The sequence below is a fragment of the Sparassis crispa genome, assembly GCF_003851025.1.
Source record: "Sparassis crispa DNA, contig_000005F, whole genome shotgun sequence".
Taxonomy (NCBI): Eukaryota; Fungi; Basidiomycota; class Agaricomycetes; order Polyporales; family Sparassidaceae; genus Sparassis; species Sparassis crispa.
This window is the reverse complement of record NW_020939752.1, coordinates 518067-538459: the sequence shown is the minus strand read 5'-3', so window position 1 is coordinate 538459 and position 20393 is coordinate 518067. Positions and strand designations below refer to the sequence as shown.

The 20393-nt window shown below is 53.9% G+C and overlaps 7 protein-coding genes across 7 annotated transcripts; 6 read left to right on the top strand and 1 right to left on the bottom strand.

The window, feature by feature from the left end:
• Positions 1-41: 41 nt before the first annotated feature.
• On the top strand, positions 42-1102 carry SCP_0601990 (hypothetical protein; the record flags this gene model as incomplete). The annotated part of the gene is made up of 2 exons (XM_027759333.1): positions 42-189; positions 246-1102. The coding sequence occupies 2 exons, from the start codon at positions 42-44 to the stop codon at positions 1100-1102; spliced, it is 1005 nt and encodes a 334-aa protein (XP_027615134.1).
• Positions 1103-4191: 3089 nt separating this feature from the next.
• Positions 4192-6636, top strand: SCP_0601980 (hypothetical protein; the record flags this gene model as incomplete). The annotated part of the gene is made up of 3 exons (XM_027759332.1): positions 4192-4317; positions 4373-5036; positions 5087-6636. 3 exons carry the CDS (start codon positions 4192-4194, stop codon positions 6634-6636), a joined length of 2340 nt encoding a protein of 779 aa, XP_027615133.1.
• Positions 6637-8202: 1566 nt separating this feature from the next.
• On the bottom strand, positions 8203-9786 carry SCP_0601970 (hypothetical protein; the record flags this gene model as incomplete). The annotated part of the gene is made up of 4 exons (XM_027759331.1): positions 8203-8698; positions 8750-8972; positions 9025-9573; positions 9636-9786. 4 exons carry the CDS (start codon positions 9784-9786, stop codon positions 8203-8205), a joined length of 1419 nt encoding a protein of 472 aa, XP_027615132.1.
• Positions 9787-10771: 985 nt separating this feature from the next.
• Positions 10772-11976, top strand: SCP_0601960 (hypothetical protein; the record flags this gene model as incomplete). The annotated part of the gene is made up of 5 exons (XM_027759330.1): positions 10772-10809; positions 10862-10897; positions 10949-11263; positions 11321-11410; positions 11463-11976. The coding sequence occupies 5 exons, from the start codon at positions 10772-10774 to the stop codon at positions 11974-11976; spliced, it is 993 nt and encodes a 330-aa protein (XP_027615131.1).
• Positions 11977-13227: 1251 nt separating this feature from the next.
• Positions 13228-13854, top strand: SCP_0601950 (hypothetical protein; the record flags this gene model as incomplete). Its single annotated transcript, XM_027759329.1, has 4 exons — positions 13228-13375; positions 13431-13575; positions 13624-13648; positions 13702-13854. 4 exons carry the CDS (start codon positions 13228-13230, stop codon positions 13852-13854), a joined length of 471 nt encoding a protein of 156 aa, XP_027615130.1.
• A 377-nt stretch (positions 13855-14231) lies between these two features.
• On the top strand, positions 14232-16815 carry SCP_0601940 (hypothetical protein; the record flags this gene model as incomplete). The annotated part of the gene is made up of 8 exons (XM_027759328.1): positions 14232-14565; positions 14695-14884; positions 14939-15074; positions 15133-15444; positions 15508-15778; positions 15837-16292; positions 16368-16622; positions 16703-16815. The coding sequence occupies 8 exons, from the start codon at positions 14232-14234 to the stop codon at positions 16813-16815; spliced, it is 2067 nt and encodes a 688-aa protein (XP_027615129.1).
• Positions 16816-18198: 1383 nt separating this feature from the next.
• On the top strand, positions 18199-19812 carry SCP_0601930 (O-methyltransferase tpcA; the record flags this gene model as incomplete). Its single annotated transcript, XM_027759327.1, has 6 exons — positions 18199-18562; positions 18616-18742; positions 18788-19035; positions 19099-19155; positions 19211-19418; positions 19473-19812. The coding sequence occupies 6 exons, from the start codon at positions 18199-18201 to the stop codon at positions 19810-19812; spliced, it is 1344 nt and encodes a 447-aa protein (XP_027615128.1).
• Positions 19813-20393: the final 581 nt, after the last annotated feature.

Genomic DNA, 20393 nt, shown 5'->3' with positions numbered 1-20393 from the left:
CCTCTGCGCCAAACGACCACCTGCTCTTTGTCCAAGCTGTAATGTCCAGCGTGCTCTTGAATCCTGACTTTAGAGAAGGAATCTCGCTGCCTCTGAGTACATTCTACGAGGAGATACGATTACATCAGGCACAGTACAGCAAACACAGGCTCGTGAAGGCGACGCACTACAAAGAGCAAACTGCGGTGGGTAAGCATGGGGATATGTTCGGGAATTCGTATCAATGGCTGACGCGCGACGGAAAGCCCACGAGTTCCTGATTCTTGATGTCTTCGATGGGAAGCACCTACTCTCCCTGCGGGTTGAGCGGCGGCCTACTACGAAGAAGCCCGAAGGACCATCCACAACCACGTTCCCTCACCCATATGTGCGCATCACCGACGACCGCATCAGCCGCGCGCCGCCCGACTTCAAACCCTCTAGCTTCTACAAGATCGTCGTGATGCGCTGCCCCACGAAGCCGCTCTTCTCGCTTCCCGACGTGTGCACCATCTTCCACATGATATACGAAAGCTCGCCGAATTATTCCCTCCTCTCGAACCAGTGTTACTGGTTCTGTGCGGTGTTCCTCTGGGGGCTCGAGAAAAAGGTGAAGGTGGCTAAGACGAAGGGGAAGGACTATGACCTGCGCGGGACCTTCGCGAAAGCGATCAGAGTCCTTGGGGACGAGCAGGTGGAGAAGGACATCGACGAGTACAATGAGAGACTGCAGAGGGACAGAGAGGAATCGGCACTCCTGGAGCGGCTTACAGCCAAGCAAATATACTTTGTCGCGCTGGAACAGAAGCGGCGCAGCAGCGCCGACTCGACGAAGAAGACGCTGGTCGTGGTCAACCCGCTGCTCGAGACCAGCGAAAACAAGCGGAGGAGAGAGGAGCTGGCTGTCAAGTCCATGTTCGCGAAGGTCGTGCAGACTGCCGGAGATAATAGGGATGATGAGAAGGGCGACGCAGTCTTGCAGGGGTTGATGTCTCCGCTGCCGAGTCCCAAGGGAGAACGAGAGATCCACTTCGTCGCATCTCCACCCCCGTCTCCGCCATCGTCTCCGGGGAGCCTTCGTCCAACATTACTTTGCAGATGGTTTCAGCCTGGTACTGTATGATTGACTCAGGCTGAGGGTGACAGCAGGAAGTAAATTATTGGGACGATTTGCAGTATCTGTCGACTATGTATGAACAGTATATGTTATTGGGCTATGAATCTATGAACAAATTAATGACACTCACCAATCAGTAGGTTGGCCTTTATCCCGTTTTTAGGTCGCAGCGGCAGGTGAAGATGCTGAAACTGGTCCAAATTAGTTAGATAACATACCTTAGGTAACATACCGGCTCTCTTGAAACTCTGCAGTTTTTCGCGAATTATTCTGCGTGATGGAAAACGGCACATGCGCATGCCTCTGGAACGTGGAGTAAGCTAAGATGGGATCTATTCCGCGTGCTGTGAGTATCGTGGTTGAGCGCAGAACAGAGCTTGCCGTTCCGCCACGTCTCCGGCGCTCTGCAGCAACACTCGCAGGAACGTACTTCCATCCCGGACAAATTCAATCTCTCCAGCGTACATCTCGCACATGGAACACCACCACAACATCATGCGCAGAGTTCAGCAGCTATCACACCCTGACAAGAAGGGCAGAGTAGTGGCTAGCATCCTGATCAGACGCACCGTACGGTACTCACTCAGCTTTGCTCACACAAATGGAGGTGTGAGCGAGACCATGGCCACCGACATCGCATGGTTAGGAAATGTTGCGGTAGTGAACATCGTGCCATAATTTACGCAGAATGACTAATACGTTGTTAACTGGTAGTATTCATTTCTTCTTGATTTCTTCCCTAGTGGATGTATTCCCTCTGAATTTACTCCGAGTCGATGCAAGACCCAACGATCCAAGTGGAAGCGGCGGTGGCACTCGCGCGGAGCACAATCGCGCTTCAGAACGCGGTTCGCAAAAAAATTACCAGCGACGCGCGGACGCTCGGAATTGGGAGGCAAAAACAAAGGTCATTTCCTTTCTTGGCATCTCTCCTTCCCCTTTCGGCTTCCCCTTGAACGCATTTCGTCATCGACGTCATACACTTGTCTCCTTTTTGCGTCGGACCAATCAGAGCGGGCGGAATGTCCCGAGCTGAGTTTGAGTCGGGACCAGCAACACGTATTTAAGGTCGGCTCTCCTTCGAAAGGCCCATTTCATTCTCTCCCCACGTTTACCACCAGGCGCGTTGAGAGTAAGTCGTATACTAGTTTTAAGGGGTTTACCCTTCTCCCTTTCCCACTCCTGTTATTACCTTGACAGCTCTCACGTGCTCTCAGACGCTCTCACGTGCTCTCAGGATCTCGGACGCGCGAGGAACCGCCATAATTCGCTTACGGCTCCGATCCCGCCGGAGACCTTTTTCGGGGGTCGCGAAATGGTCATTTTCGGGGGCGTTACACCTAAGCTGGCGGCCTACCGGCCATTTTCGGGGATGGTATCTAACCTCGGCAGGCCGAAAATGCGCCCAGCCAGACTCGGACATCTTTTTCCGGCTCACGACGTTAGCTATTCTGGTCCAAACATCAGCCCAAAACCCAAAATTTTCTCTCGGAAAGGTCAAGTACCAGCATATTGACCATTTTCCCCCTCGGCTCCCGAGGATTTTTCAGGTGATGGATCGGACCTTTCGCGAAAGGGCCCGAGTTCGGGGATGGTTTGCACGTAAGATTTTTTCGGGTTGGGGATCGTGGATTGAAGCTTACGCCTGCGGCGGACCCATTTTCGGGGGTCCTGACGCGCCGCGTTTTGCTCAATTCGACGGCGCAGCGCCAGTCCGGCAAAACCTCAATGTGCCATCATGTCATTATGGGAACTCGGTCTTCTGCAGGAAAGAAGCCACGGGGGATCATCCGCAAACACTTAACGCTAGGTCTTGCTCAGCATAGTGATTGTTATGAATGGAGAAGGTAAGTCACCTGGAGCAGGAGGTGCACCTGATCTATATATGCACAAGGGCACCGACGGTTATGTGCCTGGAGGGGCTCCCGGCCCTAAGAGCTGGCAACTCGCACAGATGTGGTGCAAGCCTGCAGCAGCCAAAATCCTCTGTTGTGCCCCAAAATGCGGCCTTTTTGCCTTTCAATAGACCCTGATCAGGCCTCGATGAACAATAAACCATTTGTGGATAGTCAACTACATATCTCCAAAAGTAGGGCTATGTACGCACCGCCTTTTCCCCGAAGACATCCTCCACTCCTAAGTCTGTACGCCGTGGACAAGTTCGCCATGGCGGAGAACTTCAGACTCAGGTAAACCCACAGCCGTATCGATCATCCCAATTTTAGCGTCTGTCATCGGTTGCGACAGGTTGCACGCGACAGGACTCGGAGCATTGCCCAAACGTCAGACTGCGTATTGTCCTATGAGCGAACTTGCGTACACAGAGACAAAACTCCAAGCAAACGTGCACTTTCCACTCCATGAGAATGAGGCCTTCAAGCAGCATCTTCAATGCGTTCTTGCCGAGGAGATGAACACCTCAGTAGCTGTATTTTTGGCGCGTTTATAATTATCACCGTGGTTCCCGGCTAAAATTAGCACCAACCGCAGATACCATGGCCGAAGTCGACAACGTTGATCTCATTCTGTCCGGCCCTTTGGCATGCAGGGGCAGTCCCGGACTTACCCGTACGAATCGCTCTCGCTCTGCGCTTGCCCCCCTTCCGACCTCTCCGTTGTGATCGCTCGTATCGAGTGAACGCCGAATGGAGTCCATGCACCTGGGAGCCTTTCGGAGCCGGATATGCGCAGATCAGGGTTCCAAGCCAGCGTGACCCCACCCTCCCCGATGGAGGTGGTACGACAACCTCGCAAAGCGATGCAGTTTGGTACAAGAAGCCGAGGATACGAAGTCGAGCCTGCAGTCTCGTCAGTTCTCGACGGACCGAGGTGGCTCTTCCAACAAATTGAAGGGAAAAACGCGTGTCTCCCGCTCGATCCGTGGGCAGGCCGAACTTGATATTACGTAAGGCGTCGTAGAGACGCTGCAAGACAGTTGCCAGACTGACCCTAGTCGCCCTAAGTACCCCAACCTCCATCTCTCTCACGCCCGCAACTTCGTCCTACACATTCGTTTTCTTTCCCTCCGGGACGTCCTCGACCACGACCCACAAGTATAAAGTGCAACGTATCGTCGGTCCGTAACACTCAGCACGATGCGCGCGTCCCAGCTCTCGTTGCTGGCATGTTCGCTCGCTACGTTCGCTCGGACCGCGTTGGCACAGACTCACACCCCCGGTTCCTTCGAGAATGGAGGCAGCACGCTCGTCAGCGCCATGATGGTGCGTGTCTCGCTGCTCCCGCATGATCACTCGTTTGCTGAATTCTCGCGCGCAGATGTTCGTAGGCAATGAGCAGATCGTCTACATCCTGGACAAGGCAGAGGGCAATGCCGCCCAGATCAACGGGCACCCCGCTTGGGGTGCTGCATACAACATCGCTGAGCGCTCCTCGACGGTGATGCAGGTCAACACGAACGTCTTCTGCGCGTCCGGCATGCACCTGCCCAACGGGTCCTACGCGACGTTCGGAGGGAACGCAGCTATCGGCCCAGGTGGATCGATTGGCAACGTCCCGCAGCCCGGTGGTTTCGCGGGGGAGTACGACTCGGTATACGGTGATTGGTCAGGATCGCAGTCGATCCGGATCCTCAACCCGTGCACGCCGGATGAGTTGGACCAACCGCAGTGCCAGTGGTTCGACAACGTCACCATCCTGGCGATGCAGAAGCAGCGGTGGTACTCCGCGGCGGAGCCTCTGGGGGACGGTACGATCGCGATCATCGGTGGATTCGTGGAAGGAGGGTACGTGAACAGGAACTACCCAAACGTCGATCCAGAGACCGAGGGCGGGGCGGCTGAGCCGACGGCGGAATTTTATCCGAGCAAAGGTCCAGCGCAGGTGATGAACTTCATGGTCAAGACGTCGGGTTTGAACTCGTACGCACACTCGTATCTGATGGCGTCGGGCAAAATGTTTGTGCAGGCCAATTACTCTTCGAGTGCGTCGTTCCTCCGTGTCTCGGTTTAGAGTCTGATTGAGGGGTTGCAGTCCTATGGGAACCGTTACAGAATACGGAGGAAGATCTCCCAGACATGCCGGACGATATCATCCGTGTCTACCCCGCGTCCGGCGCGACAGCGATGCTCCCGCTCACACCTGCGAACAACTACACACCGACGATCATGTTCTGCGGCGGCAACAACATGAGCGACTTCTGCTGGGGCAACTACTCTTGGCCGTTTTGTGACACGTTCGACATCCCGGCGTCAGCTAAGTGCCACCAGATCACGCCAGAACCGACGGATGGCTCTGCGGCTCAGTACGTAGAGGATGATGACATGCCCGCCCCCCGTACGATGGGCCAGTTTATTGCGCTCCCTAATGGAAAGATGTTGGTCGTCAATGGCGGACGCAACGGCACGGCTGGATACTCGCAGCGCACGTTGAATGTTCCGACGTTCGGCCAGATGCCCCTTGGGGAGTCTCTGGCTGCTGGGCCAGTGGGACTTCCCGCTCTTTACGATCCCACAGCTCCTTCTGGTTCAAGGTGGTCCACTGCGGGATTCTCCACTTCGAATATCGCCCGTCTGTACCATTCGTCCGCGATCCTCCTCCCCGATGCGTCCGTGCTTATAGCCGGGTCGAACCCGAACATCGATGTCAACCTCTCAACTATATACCCCACGACGTACCAGGCCGAGGTGTTCTACCCTTCGTACTTCTCCGCACAGACGCGTCCTGTCCCGCAGAACGTTCCGAACAACCTGTCATATGGTGGTAACCCATTCGACATTATGATCCCTACGACTTCGTATTCGGGAGATGCCAACGATGCCGCTGACAATACCACTGTGTGGCTCATCCGTCCCGGTTGGACTACACACGCGATGAACATGGGACAACGCAGCCTCCAGCTGAACAATACATACACGGTCAACACGAACGGTTCCATCATTCTGCACGTCTCGCAGTTACCCCCGAACGCCAATCTCTTCCAGCCCGGCCCTGCCCTCCTCTTTGTCACGATGTCAGGCATCCCCAGCAACGGCACGTTCGTCCTTATCGGCACGGGCGACTTCGGCACACAGCCCCTTTCCCTAGCATCCGTTCTGCCCGCGAGCGTGCGCCTGAACAACGTGTCGGGCAGCGCGAATGGTGGTTCGGGGAACAGCTCGTCGTCGAGCAGCGCGAGCTCCGCGTCGCAGACGAGCGGCACGTCTCACACGGGTGCAATTGTTGGGGGTATCGTTGGCGCGGTCGCCCTCGTCGGGATTCTCGGTGCGATATTTGGTATTTATATGGCGCGGAAGCGCCGCGCAGCCGCTCAGCAGCCGGCGTCGGCGTACCAAATGTCCACGACGCCGGGGTATGCTGGCGGCGCGAGCGCGACAGCAAACCGTGGACTGCGCAGTTCTGACTCGAGCGCGTTTGTGCCCCTGCAGCAGGATAATAGAAGCACGGCGTGGGACGCGAACGTGAGTACTGCGAACCTCAACACACCGTACCACGACGACGTGCGCGGGACGGTGAGCAACGAGTTCGACCCTTACTACCAGAACGTGCCGCGCATGAGCACGAGCACGCGGCCTGCGTTCTAGTGGAGTGTATTTTATTCGGACATGACTTATACTTGACCCTTGACCCATCCTCCTCAACGATTTTCCATTACTTACCACTTGTCTCACCCTCTTTTAAACCTTGTCTGCACGTTGGCATGCGGGCTTGTCGTTCGTTGGGGTCGAGCACACATACTCTATAGGTTGGCTTAGAATCCGTGTTATACCATCTCGTTTCTCACATCTCACTGCATTCGCTTTTTTTTTGCAGCCGTGCACTGGCTTCGCTGTACTCAAATCGAATGCGCCCTCTGCGTTGTCGTCAAATCTCGAGTCAAGGACACTATTGTTGTCGTAGATCACCATCGTTTCCTGCGTCCGGAGCTTGCGAGGACTCGCGTTTGCAGTAAGTAAGTTAGCTGGTAGAAATCAATCGTAATCGCTGCGTGCGGTGCAGTGTGCCTGTCTCTCCCATTCAGTGACGGCGGACGGTATCCCACTCGCTATATATGTATGTCAACGCGGGTTTGATCACATCCGTTAATGGAGGGCAGGCTCGGAACTTTTGCTGTCGTGATTCTGGTATCGGAGATGCATATGCAGTGCGTCGTGCCTTGTTCTTGACTGGCATATGGGTGCGTCTCTCTACAACTGCGACGCAAGCACAGCTGAGTGAGTATTGTGCAGAATGTGTCCGATTTTTCATCAGCATCAGGATGCTTGTTCGTCACTAATCCGCGCCTTTGGTTAGGCCCTGATAATTGCTGGGCCCTACACGTAGTTCCCGTACTCTGCCAACTTGGTTCTACGCACGAGCTGCATCAAGGCGGAAGTTGGTTTCCTGAGGAGTTTCGCGGCGACACTTCGACGACTATGTGGAGAGCTACGGTTGCCACGAGTCTTGCTGGAGGCATAACGGAACGTGCATACCGCCCGGCGGCGGTGCATGAATGCGTAAGCTGCGGTCTGTGCTCGGCCACGAAGCTAAAACATACTGAGGATACTGAGGAGACCTTATCTCACCCAATATTCCCAAGCATCCGTCCGCGGTGGTATCCTGTAGACTCTCAAGAGAACTGGCACATCGTCCGAATCCTGATTTCGGCCTTGTTCAGTGTCTCCTTGCTCCTCCATTTGTACATAAGAATAGATAGAATCGCATCGGTGCTGCGCAAAATCGAGGGTTGTTGCGAAAATGTTCCGCATCGCGTTCTCCGGCGCTGTTTGACATGAGGTGTAGAAGTCACTTGCATAGGGTGTCTGTTCCCATACGCTTCCATGCGATCGCGATATTCTTCTGACATGCTTGAAACTTCCTGGCGCTATTACGGGCTGACACGAGGTGAAAAACTGCAGAGGATTGTCCATGTAGGGTGCCGTGCAGAACCGTGCAGCAGCGTGCAATGGCATCACAGCGGCATGTTTGGGGGACGAGGATCCACCGCTTGGAACGGTGCCGACATGAAAGTTCGCTCGTAGTCGCATATCGAATTGGCTCATACATCATGCTGCCTGGCGCCGCATGCATGAGCTCCACCAATCTGTACTGACTACAGGACCACTCACTGTCGGATTTCGCATAAGAATACCGGCCTGCCTCTCCTATTTTCAACATTCAAACCGCAAGTCATCATAACCCGGCATACCACGCCGCCACCCGCCGGCCCTGCCCTCCTCGCGCACTCGCAACCGCGCGAGTACCTCCGCCCATGCGCAACACATCCCACCGACGCCTTCGTACAGGCTATACGGCCGGTCAGGAATGAGCATCTCCCCCTTCTGTTCGTAACCCCGATACGCCGTTGCGCGCAGAGCGAGGTCTGCCGCGCGCTCCAGCCAGTACGCATCGTGCTGAGCTTGGTCTCGGTCATTATCCGGATCTAGCACGTCCGCGACGGCGAGCAGCGCGTACACGCTCCCGGCGACTCCGTGGCAGAGCCCGACGCCCTTTCGCAGCAATCCCCGTGTGTACACGAGCTCACCCCCACGCTTGAGCGCCGCGATGGCTGCCTCCCGCAGCTTGGCGCTTACAGGGAGCACCGGCCCCCCGCGCCGCAGCAGGCTGGCGAGGAGGATGAGTACTCCAGGGGCGCCATGGCACCATCTACATCACAGTCTCGGTGAGCGTAGAATAACAGTCAGGTGGTCGGCGTACTGCACGAGCGAATCGCACGCATCGTCTTCGACGCTGACGCGCTTCGCTGCTCTGCTCGTGGCGCTTCCGCCCGCGGTGCGCGCCATGTGCCGCCCTGCTTTCGATGGCCAGTTCCCCAGAGGCTCCTGGATCGCAAGCAGCCACTCGACCGTACCCAGGACTGCGACCCAGTGTGGAGCAAGCGCGACTGTCGGGGAAGATACCAGCATCTGCAGGATTCCCGCTGCACGCTGATGTCAGTTATGCTACGGACAGCACAGGGAAGAGAGACATACAGACGCCATGCGCCCCGCCGAGGTATCGCTTTCCGTGCCAAGACCACATCAACGGCGGGGCGTGCGCCCGCTCGTCCTTCTCCAGCTCTTTCTGGAATTCCTGCGCCCCGAAGCGGCCGCGCTGCACAATGTCATCAACTAATGTCCGGATGTGTGTGTCCGAGGTTAGCTGAGCGACGATGTCGCGCACGGTGGACGATTCCTCTGATCCCGTGAGCTCGGAGCGGAGTAGCAGCAGCGCGTACAAGAGCCCTGCACGCCCGTAGAGGACCTCGCACCCGTCATCGTCGACCTCTTCCCGAAGCGCTACCCGAAGCGCGCCGTCGAGGAGCCGTATGCAGTCTTTCCAGGCCCCAGTGTCGCGCGGCTCGTGGAGCTGCTGGATAAGAAGTAGCGTCGCGGGCCCCACGCTTGTCTCCAGAAACGAGGCTTGCGCCCCGGTACGTGGTGGTGAGAATGGGCCGGGAGTGAAGGTCTGCGGGGAGTATGCCTTCGGCAGTACCAGAGAGGGAAGGACGAAGGCGACATGCCAGTCCGTCAACAGCGCCCCTGTCAAGGTGTCGATGTTCATTTACTGCGTCCGATGGGTGATCAGAGTAATCGAAACGCACCTGCCGAACCGAGGTACACGCCGGGCCTGGAGGATGGATGTCTGCGCAGACGCTGCAGGTTGGATATGAGTGCATCGTGGATGGTGTCCGCCGCTGAGGACAGGTCGGTCGGCGGTTGGTTAGGGTGCGAGATGTAGCGAGTTGGGTGCATTCTATGTCTGTGATCAGTACATATACTTAGTGGTCGAGGTGAATAGCGTCGTGACCCAAGACAGTCGGGCCTTCGACGTCTCGACATTGATACAGAGCCTGAGTTTCAATGAATATTCGGTCGACGATGATGTCATGAGTAAATTACTTCCGCTAGCTCCACGAGATCGATCTTGATCTTGGAAAATCCGCGCGAGAGTTCAATATTTCAATGGCCAACATGTACTACCGTCGGAGCACGAGAAATATATGGGCAAGTATATGCGGTATCGCATGTGTTAAATGGTACGAACGACGCATACTCAGTGACACCTTGCGAAGTGAGAATTATGCTGTCCAGAATAATTGGGATGAAACGCGCCTTGGCTTTGTTGCACATAGAAGAAAGAGTTAGATAGTGGAGATCTGAACCAGAGGAACAGCTCAGGCAGCGTCGCAGCATCGAGACGTGCCCCTACATATGCGAAGGATATGACCATACTCAATTATTCCCAGTAGAATGGGGAGATACAATCTTGCACCCCGACGTAACAAGAATACGGTGAGATCTTGAGAGGCAGGCCAATTGAATCAATTAGACGTTGATATACAGTAGCTGGTGCGCCTTCAGTCGGAGTATCCGGCAATATTTTGTTCCCAAATCGGTATTCCGTTGCGTTTACCCGACTCAAAAACGCAATGAGTCAAGCATGATTTATCTTGGCTCGGCAGGTCACTAAGCATTGCACAAAAGTTCAAAGCGAGGACGGACCTTCGGACGAAGGCCATTTTGCGTGCGTTTACAGAGGGATGTCCTATCGTGATCGTGAGAACATTTCGTTGCGGTGCGTGATTCTAAACCAACAACAACAATGAATGTTACCTCAGTACCTGGACTACCCCATCCTTCGCAATCTGCTCCTACCCTTACATCAACCAACCAGTTCTTGCCTTCATCTCAAGCTCCTCAACCAACCGCTCCAACCATTCTTACAAAACACTAAAAAATGTCTGACCCCAAGCCATTTACAGAGGTTTACGACAAGTGAGTTCTTGTTTGTGCCGTCGACGCGCTCACTGCTCACCTTTAATGTCAGATATCCAAACGCCAGCATTATTGAGAGATATCAAAGGTTCATTTTGTTTCTCTGACGCGTTGTGATGGCGAACTTACGCCGGACCAGGAGCCTTGACGAAGGGTATCCGCCATTCTACGGCTATTTAGCAGATAACCTATTAGCAGATGGTGGAGATGTCTATGTCGTGGCAGCGTGGCAGAAAACTCTGCAGCTTGCGCCAAATGAGCTGCAAGAGCAGCTTGATTCAGAAAGCGTAGAACCTGAAGACCCCATCTATCTCATATCGGTCGATCCAGAGACCACACCGGCCTTTCAATGGGACGAGTTTATCGATGTTCCTGAGGAGCGTTCCGACGTTCAGCACCCTAGCTTAACCACACCCAGGGGTCCCGGTTTTATTTGCACCCAGGGGGAAACAGGGTACGTCGCATTATTTATTCGTGCCATGCATATACTCATTATAGCTTGTTTCTATAGGTCTGAGGACGAAATTGGTTGGGTATACCAGTCTGTGGTGTCTCTGGACCTTGACCAAGTCCATGGAGTAGAAGGAGGACCTGCCAGAGAGTGAGCACTTGTTTTCACGTTCACATTGAATGAGCATTAATCTCTGTGCCAGCGTGTTGATGCTCGAATCCAAACAATTCGATCTGAACGCGTCGCGTTGTCGCCAGGCAGCCGCTGTCTCGGTGTTGGGCCTTTGGCCCCAAATTGAGCAGGAAATCGCCCGCCTCAGGGCGGACGCGGGCCTTTTCTACCTTGCAGATGCAACAGGTGAACCTCTTCTTTCTAGCACGGTGCAAACCCATCTAGTCGAGCCCGTCCATAATCCCAAGAGGACGCCCAATGGGCAACTGGTTTCGCCGAAAGTTCAACCAAATTTTGCCCATCTAGGCCTCCGTACGCCCGATACAGCGCTCGTAAGAGCCTCACCCAGTGAGACAGATGCCGTCGATCGTCCTCGATCCCAGAGATCTCGGCGCAGACGGGACTTACCCGAAAACAATGTGGATATCGCTCATCCCGGGGGAGCCTACCGCCATGAACGCCCAAGAAAGCACAATGGTTCTCCGTACCCAAGCGAAAATCCACGTCGCAGAGGCCATCTGAAGGTCCAAAAGAACGCGCCGTAGACCGTGCCTGCACATTGGACTACCACGGTGACGTGGCCTGTGTCTTTTGATCACAGCGATGCTGGGAGCGATGGAGACATGTCGATGCCATTAATCCCCTCGTGCCAGCCCCAAAAGTTCTTACTGGGAGGTGAGGTACATGTACACGCCACTTTTCCTATGTGCGTAGCTCGACTGGCGCTGAGTTCGCTTTTTCTTTACTTCGTTTCTATGTCTTGGACTCCGTATGTGTGCACAGTTTCGATACCCTACATGTTTTCTGTACTAGAGTATACGCGATGGGCTCGAGGATTGATCCTCGTGCTCACCGCATATACAGCCTCTCGCTGAGACGCGTTCGGCTGTGGTCTCCACCTGATTTTGGCCAATTCACTTTCTGTTCAGTGTCTTCTTGAGTGTGATCACATCCGGCCAAGACTGTCAATCGGTGCACACAGCCAAATGCCATTGAGGGCCGAACCGACCCACCGCATTGAAACGAAAATAGCACAGACTGACTACTTCTACAGCGCAATCCAAGTTGGTTACGACCGGATGCTGCTCAATCTGATGGTAGATATATCGCCGTTATGCTCTTCTTTGAGTTAATACTGCACAGGTCATCCAAGTACTGCACAGTTCATTGGGCAGTCGTTTCTAAGTTACGGCGCATTGTGACGGTCCTATCCACTTCCATTCTAACTCTTCAATACGGTCAAACACTCACATGTGAGATCTCAGACCTCACATATGACGGGCCGCGCTGTTTATGACATGGTAACCTGCTTCTCCGTCTTGGGCGAATTATCTTACCTAGGTTGCAGAGATTCTGGTTGATCCATCTCACTGATGCTGGGGCGCTGTCGACGAAAAGAGCTCACGCAATCGAGGTTAGGGGTGACACGCAATAGGGGGGCATTACCATCACCTACTAGGTTGCGAAAGAGTCAAACTCCTACAGAATTTCAAGTATCTCTGCGGCCAGGTCTCTTCTTTCTTATTCTTCTCTTCTCGGTTTCTGGAGCTACCTGCCGAGCCTTTTGCCCCTATTCACTGGTTGCTTCCGCCTCGGATGTGAACGTGTTGGGTAATGCAACGCGCTGCGCCTGGACTAAAGCGTCCACGATCGACGAACTCAGGGCGGATGTACTTTTGCGGCCGGTCCGCTTGCCTCCTCGCATTAGCTGCACTCAGGGGTAGCTTGCATATAACCATCGGACCTGCAAGGTCGCTAAATCCGTTCACCTTCATTCCATTTCACCCAACGCCAACATGACATCGTTGCAATCAGACACCGGCCGCTCGCTTGTTCGCGCAGGGATCATCTTGCAGCTCTGCGGTCTCATCTGGGGATTCGCAGTCCAAGGAACGCCGTTCCCGAGGCTCGGCCTCACGGCGCACATCCAATGCATGTTGATAGGTGCGTTGTATGTATCGAAAGCTGGATAGGGAGCCTGAGTCACTCGATGGGGCAGGGAACATGCTCATCGTATACGGGCTAATCCTCCATCAACCGGGCTTGGTCAGCCTCAAGTTTGGGACTCTCCAAGTCAAGATCATCCAGTGGGGTATGCTTGCCGTCTACATAACGATGGCGTCTGAGATGTTGAATGCATTTTGGTGAGCTCGGCTGCGTGATGTTTTGGCTACGTCTGACGAATACCTCAGGGGAACAAACCAAATGTTGCCCCAGGTTCGTCGATCAATTTTCTGAATTTATATTCCCCTGACCTCTCTAATCTACAGGCAGCCAAGGCCGCTGGCGCTGTAGGCGGGTTGCCATGGCAAGAGCAACTTGTGACGTTCGCGCATATGTTCCCCTCGTTCACCCTCATCGCAGCTGTTACCGCTGTCGTTGTGGGAATGGGTGGTCGGGAGCAGGCCAAGAAGACTGCCTGATAGCTGAGTACAGTAACGTTTGTGAGTCGGAGCTTCCGGGTCACGACGTTGAAGACAGTGGTCCTAGTATATGTATCAGTTTTGTGGTTTCTCCAGGATTCAAGCTTTTTTTTAGCGTACATAGCCTCTTTCAGTCCTTGTTATGCTTCAATAATGCCGGTGATCTCTGCTACTCACATACTGAATTCGAAGTTGCGGGCGGTAACGACAGAGAACAGAGAACGGATGAATTCGAACCGACTACGCTACACAAGATAGCTCAGGTACATAATACCTCGTCGGACGGTGAGTCGCGTGACGAAGGTGTGACGCGCGCGAGTGTCAGTGTCACGGGCGCGTTCGCGGCGTTCACAGTCGTTTTCCCGTCAATCACCACCATGCAGACCCCAGGCAGGTCATCGTCGACACCCATACGAGCAATTACGTCAAAAATATCTACCCGCTCAGCACCGCCATTACCACCGGCATCGCAGACGTATGAACCTCTGGTTAAAGCTATTCTGCGCCACCGCTTGCTGTACAACATTTTTCTCTGGTCCTTGTTCTCGGCATGGGTCCTGACGGCTTGGTGGTCGACATGGTGTCAAGGAAGGGTGGAAATTTTATCAGCTGTCGGCAATGTACTTGCACCGAAAACATTAGCATTCACGCTGGCGACTTGGATGTCGGCCGTCTTACCTGCCGTTGTTCTGCGAAATAGGTATATGACAGGTCAGCCGATCGTTCCTCGTAATCGTACAGAATAGGGTGTTATCCACAGCTAGAATCGATTGAACCTGAGCTGGTGGTGCATCCGGGATGCGTTCGTCCATAATGCAGATCGTTGATTTCATTGTGTAGTGATCCCTACCGTGGCACCCTCTCCCTCGAAGACCTTCCGCAATGCGCTTGCCAAGCGCAGTACTTCTCATGCTCTCCTCACGTATATCAATTCCGCCATCTCGCTTGGGATCATCCATGTCTTGATGAATTACACCTATGAGTCTGCCGCTAGCGGTAGCCCACGTCTTACACTGTTTGTAAAATCGAAGTATGTCTGTTCCCACTTCCGCGAATTCTATCTATACTCACATGATTTGGCCAGAAAGCACCCATATTACCTTAATGGTGCTGTACTGTACCTTTTCTGGTCGCAAACGACGTTAGCACTAGCATATCTTCTGCGTGATATTCTCCTTGACCGTTTTGCGATCCGTTGGCCGGACTCATGGACGGTGCTGGTGAGTATGTTTGATCTGACCCTTCACTTCCATGCGGATGAATACTGATACTTTCTAGGCCGTCAATCATCAGATGCAGTCTTTCCGTCTCGCGCATATATTGACGTCGTCCGCTACTCTCCTGCTTTTCACAATGTTCTGTACTGTGGGAAATATAGCCCTCTTTGGGCTCTCACGTTCAGTCGTCCTCCCACTGTTATACACGCTGCCCATCGTGCCTCGCATCCTCCGACCGTTTTCCGCGCATTTTCTGAGGGGTTCCTGGACGCTGCTTTTACTCCCGCGCCATTTCTCGCTGGTCATCCGGACCTTCTACCTTGGCTTAACAACTGTGGCCTTCTGGGAATTCGCCGAGAGCTCGTATCATGAGGTACGACTATGTACCAGCTGAGAGTATGTTGCTCTCTCTTCATTAACAATATTCCACTGTCAGGCGATACACGTCTCACATAACACAGCAGACCCTGCTTTGACCCTCGTCTCAGGCATCACCTCGTCGGATCCATACTTCAAGCACTTGGCCTATGCCGAGCTGAAGCAGTTGGCACGCGAGGATTCTCCTGCCGCGAGTACGCGCCGCTCCGCACTCTTCGAAGACCAGAAATACTATCCGAACATGTGGTCGTGCTTGGTGCGCGACGCCTTGTTGACCCTAGGGGAAGACTATCAGCTTCTGCTACGGAGAGGGAAACCAGCGCCCCCACGTATGTGCAATCCTGACCATGATTCGTGCGCTAAAACTAACATTCGTATGTTCCACAGCAGTAGCAGCACCAGTACCATCGAAGCCGGCCGTTGCGCCTCCAATTCCTGCCACCCCGCTGATTCGTGCGCCCATCCTGAAATCATCGCCCGCTTCGCCTTTGCGTGCCGCACTTGACACGCTCGCTTCAGATGGGCCGTTTTCCACCGTCGCCGCCTCCACTGAGGCCGGTGCTTCGCAGATCCCCGAGCTCTTCCGCTCCGTCTTCCCCGCACAGCCTGCAAGAGATTCTGCTTCGAGAGTGGTGAAGAAGGGGGAAGAGAAGATCCTCGGGATGTTTGAGCCCGTGAAGGCGTTGTGGAAAAGGCGGCTCAGTACCACCTTGCACCCCACCGCTCCACAGGCTGTCGTGGGTGCACTTGTGCAGGTCGGCGACTGGTGGACGAGGGAGAGGGTCAACAGGGTTGCGGAGATGAGTTTGCCGAATAGGCGTCTTGATGCTCTGATTGTTGACGGTGAGTCTGCGTGTCTCTCCCGTTGTGTCCCGTCGAGCCCTTACGTTACTCCACTGTGCGGACGGATTACTCTAGTCTTGTGTCATCTGACGTGCGCATCGCTCACGGAGGACCTCTTTGGGGTCGTGCAGCGGGATATACCCAAGATCATCGAGGCTATTCTATCTTTCCTCACCGCGTTAGAGGAGTACCAGATGGAGCTCAATAAGCTATATATCCCGCCTTCACCGGAAGAACTCGACAACTTGTCTGCCAAGGAGTTGGCCGCAAAGGCACGTCTCGCCGAAGAGGTCGCGCGGGCAGGCGACGTGTTAAGCGAAGTCACCGATGGTGGGTCAATTCACTTTTGCTTCGTCACTGTCGAACGAGGCTACTAAATGAACCGTTGACTGACGCTTCTGTTGCCTCAGTGCTCAAGGACGGCATCGTGGAGATCGTAAAGACGTTTGGGGAAAAGTTGGAGGCGTTCAAGTTTCCGCCTCGGATATCATGGAAATTGCAGGGCTTTGTCGACTATATTTAGTATGCAGCAAGTAGCCTTCCTTTCCGCATTCACCGTGGGTCTGTGTGTGAATGCGGAGTCCACGGTGGCTCAATCCTGGTGTCCCCAGGGTGTCGTGATGAGTTGACATTGCCGCCCTTGCTGAGTGTACAATTTGATGCAGCTACGGAATCACGTCAAGTCCTGCTGAGGCGGTCAGACGATAGGAACGCTTGTGCCTGTTCGCTGGAAAGCAGTTGCCAGCAGCGTGGAGGTCATGAGTATCGATACCCTCGGCGACCGATGGGAATCGCTTTGCGTTGGTTTTGACTCTACACTCCCTCTCACGAGCGACGCTCACGACGGATGTAGGTGTGCGTCAGACTCCAGCATCTTCAGTTCATACAGACCGGTGCCGTATCGCGCTAGAATGGCCGCAGGTCGCATAACTGTATCAGGGCAGCTTGGTGCGATAAGGATGAGTCACAGCTCATTTTTTTTAGTTTTTCGCAGTTCCTTACAGCATCCCTTGACTGATTGGCATTCTCTCTCCAGACATGGCTAGCGATAGCGTTGCATCCTTCCAGACACTTAGCTCCCGCTATACATGCCATGAGACTGCACCTTGATACCGAACCAACCAGCACCGACATTCGGAATATGTCGTTGAGAGAGTTGAGCGAGGCAGGCTGCCTTCTCTCCCTCCAACCACCAGCGCATTCTGGATAGATCGTTCAGTCATTTACGACGAGATGGGTCTGCGCCGTGAAAAGTCTCCCGGGGTAGTGGCACAGCAGAGAACGTCCAAGCTAGAGTGAAGGCATTGATACTGGGGCCATTGCGCAGACACGGTCGACCTGCGCGATTCGCGACTCGCTTCGAGGTCACATGCAAACGTATCTCCGCCATGCAGAGCGATCTACATGTACAATGTGTGCATCTCTCTCGTGAATTCGACGGTATACAGACCCGCGGCGACAATATCCTTCCGTTGCCTACCGAAATTCTGAACTTGTCTAGTCATCCACAGAAATTCTTTCGATTCATGCGGGCTGAAAGCACACGTGTTCAATTGCATTCTCAGCTAATGACACCTGTTCATCGCTCATCAGCTAAGCAAGACTTCTTTCTCCGAACCCGGAGCGCAAGCAACTGTATCTGCGAAGAAAGAAGTGCCACAGTCGGAAGCGACTTGCTCCAAGCGGAAAGCCCGCCTGACAGGTTCGCCTTGGACCCTTTAAACAAGCTTCAGAGGAAAGCAGGGCGGTCTCGTAATGAGCCACCTCATCTGACTGTGCTGACCCATCTCCACATCGCTGATTGTACGTCTCCCAAGAATGATGCCTTGAGCTTCCGAGGCAATCATAAAGAGACGACTGTCTGCCTGGCTTCGCATACAGCCTCAGCTACACAATTCCTTCGACAATGTCTACCACTAGCGCCCGCGCAGAAAAACTTCTCGCCCTTGTGGATCTTGTAACAAATGCTGCTCAGGTGGTGATACAAGAGTGGACGAAGGAGGACGCTACTGGCGGCCAGAACGCTCTCCCGTCCATAGATCTCGCCAAGGCTCAGCGCACCATCTTGGCCGCTTTCGGCTCCTTCACAGAGCTTGTACAGGTGCCCCAGAGACGCATCGTAGAAGTAGCTACCCAATTCTTCGAGGCCCGGGCGTTGCACATCGCGGTCGAGCATCGTGTCGCCCATCACCTTGCCAAGGTGGACCAGGCGGTAGGAATGTCCATCACTGAGCTCAGCAAGGCCACCGGTCTCCACCCGAAAAAGCTTTGTGAGCTGTCTTTCCCCTGATGGGCGCGGCTTGTGACTAATGAATGCTTTCAGCGCGCATCCTGAGAACCCTCTGCTCCATGCATATTTTCGCTGAAGTTCAAGACGGATATTTCGCCAACAACACGGTCAGCGCAATGATCGCCACTGATGAGGCCGTTGAAGCATACGTCCTTTTGGTGTGAGTAATTTGTTATCGTTGTTTACTTTGATTGACTGTGCTTAGGGCTTGGAATTATTACCCAAACTCAGCAAAGCTACTAGAGTTTGTTGGTGATCCTGTCAAAGGCTGGTCCCACTCTGTGACCGATTGTGCTTTCCAAGAGGGACATGGTACCAAGCTATCTTTCTGGGACTGGCTCGAAGAAGGTATCATACAGCCCGACGGCAGCGTCAAGCGGCGGCCCAGCTTGGAATGGTTCACTCGCATAATGGTTAATACCGGTCGTCTCGTCGGAACCCCACCCTTCTACGGTAAGCCGTACATAGTTGCTGTTGTGCCTTTCAAGTCTTTAGTAACGCTCATGACACTGGTAGACTTTCCATGGGAATCGTTAGGCTCTGCAACCATGGTTGATGTGGGTGGTGGCGTTGGTATGCCTTTTATAGACGTAGGACGAGCGTGACCACTGACACAGTATATTTACAGGTGGGATGAGTTTCGATCTCTGCAATCATTTCCCTCTCCTCAATTTCATCGTCCAGGATCGCCCTGCTATAATCGAAAAGGCTGAACCCGTGTGGCAGCGCGAACGACCAGAAGCACACAAGGCTGGTCGGGTTAAATTCATGGCCCATGACTTCTTCACCGAGAACCCTGTGAAGGGTGCCGATGTGTACCTTCTGCGTCACATCCTGTAAGTCTATACCTCGTCCCCTCTCATTCAGCTCCGCTTAGCAATCGCGTACAGCCATGACTGGGAAGACGACCGCTGTGTCGACATCCTCTCCGCTATTCGCCCTGCGCTCTCCGCGAACTCACGCGTGCTGATCGTGGACTTAGTAATGAACACAACGTTGGGTTGCCCCGAGCTACCCTCCGCACCGTTCCCTCTTCCTGCAAATTACGGCGCTTCGACTCGTTTCGCTCACCAGTCTGACCTGATAATGATGTCCTTGGTCAACGGCGAGGAGCGCGTCCCGAGCGATTTCCGGTCGATCGCTGAACGGGCGGGGCTCGAGGTTACCCGCATCTGGGAGTGCCCCGGAGATTGCATCACTGAGATGCGGCTGCCATCTGCGAGCCGGTAGAGAGCCAGGATAATTGCGCCGTTAAGTATCAATTAGATGGAGATAGGCATTGGCCTCCCTGTAGATACGTACTGTACGGGATACTGTCTGTACCGCATTTCAATTATTCAGACATACCTGCGGAAGGCCAAGTATTATGTAAACAGCTCCAATTTTGGGTTCCTCACAGCATCTTTTGATTTTGATTTCTCTCCGGAGACACGATATAATAGTGTTGTGACTTCCATCCATCCATGTATTTAGCTCCCGTTCTGATACATGCTATCACAAGTACTATAGCTTGATGCCACACCAACCAGCGCTAACCTTGAGAAATGATATGTTTTGTCGAGCAAATTAAGCAAGGTGTACAGTCTTCTGAGCTTCCCTCTCCAACATCACTGCATTTTGGGCAGATCGTTCAGGATTTGATTGTTACCGGAGGTACTTACTACTCATAGGTAGCTACAATTTTTGATGTACCTTATGCATCTGCATGCTCCCGACCGCCATATCAAATGCGATGTCGTTGCTCGCTGATGCTCGCCGTGCACTGTTTGCTCTGACACAACGAGATGGATCAGTGCTGTGAAACGACTTGC